At 28.1% G+C, this 4,995-nt stretch overlaps 3 protein-coding genes across 3 annotated transcripts; 1 reads left to right on the top strand and 2 right to left on the bottom strand.

Moving 5' to 3' along the window:
- Nucleotides 1-692: 692 nt before the first annotated feature.
- Nucleotides 693-2,096, top strand: ENU1_019930 (F-box domain containing membrane protein, putative; the record flags this gene model as incomplete). The annotated part of the gene is made up of 1 exon (XM_008856964.1): nucleotides 693-2,096. The coding sequence occupies one exon, from the start codon at nucleotides 693-695 to the stop codon at nucleotides 2,094-2,096; it is 1,404 nt and encodes a 467-aa protein (XP_008855186.1).
- Nucleotides 2,097-2,143: 47 nt separating this feature from the next.
- ENU1_019920 (DNA replication licensing factor, putative) lies at nucleotides 2,144-3,970 on the bottom strand (the record flags this gene model as incomplete). The annotated part of the gene is made up of 1 exon (XM_008856963.1): nucleotides 2,144-3,970. The coding sequence occupies one exon, from the start codon at nucleotides 3,968-3,970 to the stop codon at nucleotides 2,144-2,146; it is 1,827 nt and encodes a 608-aa protein (XP_008855185.1).
- Nucleotides 3,971-4,168: 198 nt separating this feature from the next.
- Nucleotides 4,169-4,714, bottom strand: ENU1_019910 (acetyltransferase, GNAT family protein; the record flags this gene model as incomplete). The annotated part of the gene is made up of 1 exon (XM_008856962.1): nucleotides 4,169-4,714. One exon carries the CDS (start codon nucleotides 4,712-4,714, stop codon nucleotides 4,169-4,171), a length of 546 nt encoding a protein of 181 aa, XP_008855184.1.
- Between the last annotated feature and the right edge of the window lie 281 nt (nucleotides 4,715-4,995).

The raw sequence follows: 4,995 nt of genomic DNA, 5'->3' as shown, positions 1-4,995 counted from the left end.
AATAAATAAACAAATTAAATATTAAAATGAGTTGAGAAGAAAAACACATAACAATAACTAAAATGGAACGAAACATAAGAAAAGTGCATTGAATAGTTTAGAGAGGTTATACCAGGGAATTTGTACAAATAAAAACAAAAGTATATTTAAAAATTAATAAGAAAGGAGAAAAACATCAAAATCCTCAAAAAAGATTGAAAAATCTGATATTCACCTCCTCAGAGAAAGTTAAATTTACTCAATAGGAGTGAAATAGATAATACTATAGCTAAAATACAAAAAGTTCCGTTATAACAATTAGTAAGAGAATTGGTTTTAGTTTAGTTTAAAAAGCTAATGCCTCATAAAACAAAAATAATATCAAGGAATATAATTGTAACATAACAAAACACCAATAAAAGAACACATTCATTTAACTAAAAATAAATATAAATAACTATTTAAAAGGAAGAGAATCAAATTATAATAATTAACGAAATAAGTAAATTAACAACTAAATAAATAAACAAGAAAAGGTGCACAAGTTAAATAATAAAAACAGAAATAAAATCCCACAACTGAATTACTCAACGAATGAATATTTTTAATATTGTTTTTATCAATTTTTTATTTTCAAAATTCCAAAATAGTTTATTTTCTCCTAAGTTTCAAAAATAATACTTTGTAAATAAAACTTTTAATCACTAAATTTAATGCAATCCCCACTATCTTCAACTGAGGAAGAAATTACTCTCGATTTATTATCAATGGAATTACTAAGCCATATAGCACTTGAATTAGAACCCAAAGACGTATTAAATTTATCACTAACATGTAAAAAATTTTCACCATTAATTAATGATGTAAATTATTGGCACCATATATTAGGATATAGTAAAGATGATGAAAAAAAACTTATTAAAGAGTACCAAGAAGATTATGTCATTATAAAACAATTTCAGCCAAAAGACAATTATTCAACAACGACTGGTATTTCAAAAAAGGATAAATCAAAGTCATTACCACATCGTCGAGGGACAAAAATTGTTTGGGTACTTGTAACAATATTATTAAATATATCATGGGACTATATCTCATATTTTTGTGATATTATATTTCTTATATTATTGGTGTTAAGGTTAGATAGGGTGTTTATGTTTCCAAGTATTGTTCCTTTCTTATTCTTTTCAGTGTCAATAATTACAAAAACCTTTTTTCCATATCTTGCAATTATTGGTTTAAGATATATTTATGGACCATTTTTTGATTTAGCTTATCTTCCACAACAAAATGTTTCTGTTATTTTAATTTCTTCAATATATTTATATTCTTCTCCATATATTGGTGTGATGTCATTCTTTAGTATACTTATTTTCTTTTTTTATATATTAGTCTTATGTTATGTTAGTAATATCATTGGATTTATATTTGTATTAATTCCTCCATTTCTTTGTGCTGTACTTGCAGTATTTTCTTGCGCAAATTTTACTTGTTTGCCTGTTTATAAACGAGCGCCATGTTCATTTACTAAGGTTCTATATTGTACAATACCATCATGTAGTATTGTGGCTTCTATAATACTTATTGCATTAGCAAGTCTTGGAGATGAATATGTCCCATATTATGCATCATTTTTACCCTTATATGTCAGTTCAATTTATGAAATTATTTTATTTAGTTTTACAACTATATATTTATCATGTTGTCGTAACAAGTTATTAGTATCAGATCTTCCTTGCTACATTTTACTTTTTCCATGTTATGAAAAAAAAACTGTTAGTGAAGCAATAACAATGAACCAATTTCTTTTATTTTTATTAATCTATGTTTCAATACCATTAGCAATATTTCTTATATTATTATCAATGAAATTAGATGGTTTTGTTGATGTAAAATTTCTCTATATATTCATACCTTTCTTCTTTTTAGAATTAAGTATTGTTTTCTTTAGTCTAGCAATTCATATTGGGTGTTGTATAACTCATGGATTTAGTGAAAGTAATAATTACAAAATACACAACAATGAAGAGGATATTTCAAGCTTTGATGAACAAGAAATGGATACTCTACCACCAGCAGTAATACGTGGTAAAAAATTAAACTTACCACACAAGTAAATATTATTTAAAATGTTGAATTAAATTTATAACTCTTAATATTTTTTTTAAGGCTCTTCAATAACTGATTGTTCTCTATATCCTTTTGTTGTTTGAATCAGATCATAATCAACAATTCCTGTTTCTGGGTCTGTGGCAGCTTGATGAATAGCTGACGTTACTAATCTAATAGCCTCTTTGACATCCCTTGCTTCAACTTTTTCTCTTAATTGCATTTTTGCAAGAGCCTCAGAGATACGAATAAGTGATTCAAGCTGTCTTGTTGTAGCAGAAATAGTTTTATGAGTTTTATTTTCACTTCCAATCTTTCTCATTTCTAAATATCCTTTAACCAACTCAGTCCTTGCATTATCCGTTAAAACTGGCTTACATCGTTTACGAGCGTACCGAACAAATGAACTAAATGTAGAAATATCTAATGAGTCAGTTTTAATTTCATGACCCCAATACAATGAAATAATATGTCTGGCTAATTTTCTATCTCTTTCGGGATTTGGTTGGTCAAGTATAAGATAAATCAAATCAAATCGTGATAGTAATGATGGTGGCATTTGAATATTATCTAATACACTTAGTTTGGGATTATATCTTGACTCCTTTGGATTTGCTGATGCCAATATTGCTGTACGTGCATTTAATGAACAAACTATTCCACTTTTTGCAACTGAAATTGTTTGTTGTTCCATAGCCTCATGTAACACACTTCGTGTCATTTCAGTCATTTTATCAAATTCATCAATACAACATAATCCTTTATCACTCATAACTAATGCCCCACTTTCTAATACAGTTCCTCCTTCTTCAGACTTTCCAACAAACGCTGTTAACCCAACAGCACTTGACCCTCTTCCTGAGGTATACATCCCACGTGGAGCAACTTTATGCATAAATGTTAATAATTGACTTTTAGAAGTTCCAGGATCACCTAGCATTAAAATGTTAATATCTCCTCTTAATTTTTGATTATCTTGTAATGTTTTTGCTGAACCTCCAAATAATTGGCATAATAACCCTTTCTTTACGTCATCCATCTCTGTAATAGAAGGTGCAACTGATCTAGTTAACCTTTCATACCAATCATCATTAATTAATGTTGTAAAATCAATATCAACTTCTGTTTCTTTTGAATATTTTTTAATATGAATGACATCAATATAAGACCTAAAAACTGCTCTCACTGTCCTTTGTGAAACTCCTATTTTGACTGGATCAGCTCTATAAACTCCAGTAACTTCAATACGATCACCTGGTTTTGCAGAATCAACAAGTGAATCAAAAGCAAGTAAATGAAGAGTTTGTGGAGTTTCACCTGCTGGAATTGCCTCAGGAGATTCTTGAAGTCGAATAATTTGTTTGTCAATATAATATGATAAGGTATGTATTAATTGCAATGTTCCTGTTTTCTTACAATGAGGACATTTAGCAGGAACAGTTAATGTACCACGAACATCTACAACTAAATCAATATTATAATTACACTCAGTACATTTAAAATAACCGGACTTCATTGATGGAATAATATTACCTACTCTCGTAACCATTCCTCGAACACTCACCAATCGTTCTATATCACTTGGTGAAAGTCCTCTAATACGTTTAACTTGAGATAATCCAAATACACGAACTTCAACTTCTTCATACCCCATTTCACTTGCAACTAGATCATATAAATGTAGTATTTGAGTTGGATATTCAAGAGTACATTTATGTAAATTTTTATCAAATTCTAATACATCGGGTAAATATATATCAATAAAATGAGTTTCGTATGAATTTTCCAAAAGGAGGTGATACTTAGGAGAAGAAAGAAATTGTTGAATAGTTTTCTTAACTTCTTTGTATTGGATAGTGGTACCCCAAATAACTTCAGTCATTTTTTATTCTTTTAAGTTTTTGTTTTTCTTTTAAGAAACTTTATTTTTGTGTTATTTAAACAAATAATAAAGGAAGATGAGTCAGTGAAAGAATTGTCTCTTTTGACAGCAAAAAGAAAAACGAAACTAAGACATTATTATTAAAAGGATAAATTAAGTTGTTGAAAGAAGGAAAGAAATGAAATGAACAAAGCTTTGTTAACAGCAACAGGTTTCAAAGATTTCCAAGACTGAATCCATCCAATATGCAAAATGAGAATGTAGTTTTTTATCAAATCTTCTTCTAAAAACGAAAGCGTCTTGATATGTTTTATCGAAATGATAATAATTCTTTACTGTATTTTCATGAATAAAATAATGATTTTGATAGAATGAATGAACAGGAATATTTGATGCTAACGCATGAAGATAAATTGAACTTACTCCTAATTCTTTCATATAACTACAACCTTTTTCTAAAAGATATCCACCAATTCCTTGTGTTTGGTATTTTTTGTCAATACCTAATGTAAGTAATCCAGCTTGAGTAGTAATTTCTTCGTTTTGGTTAAGCCATTCAATTCTAAAACTTGCAAACCCAATTATTTGAGCATTTAATACAACAACAAGTAATGTATATCCATGTCCGCTAATAAGTTGTTCATAAAAATGATGTCCGTATTTAACGCATAGTAAGTTATCGTGAAGTTCTTTAACTCTTCTTAGGTCTTCATGTTCTGCCTTTCGAATAAACAGTTTGTTCATTCTTTCAGTTTACAAGTTCTTTTTTCCTTTTTAACCATTTCTTTCTATCAAATTATTCTGACCCATTGAATTTTTCTTTTGCTATTATCTGGTTTAGATTTATTTGTGTTCTTTTTTTTTCTATTTCCTCTTAATTATTTTATTACATTAAATATTCCTTTGTATTTCATCTAATTTACCTAAATTTGTTTATACTAGTTTTATTGCATCCAGTTTTATTATAAAAAATTATATAAAATTATTATTAAAAAGAAAAAACCCTGAAGAACTATGAAATGTGC

This window comes from Entamoeba nuttalli, assembly GCF_000257125.1.
Source record: "Entamoeba nuttalli P19 unplaced genomic scaffold asmbl_2344, whole genome shotgun sequence".
Classification (NCBI taxonomy): Eukaryota; Evosea; order Mastigamoebida; family Endamoebidae; genus Entamoeba; species Entamoeba nuttalli.
The sequence above is the reverse complement of the archived record's forward strand: the minus strand, read 5'-3'. Positions and strand labels throughout refer to the sequence as shown.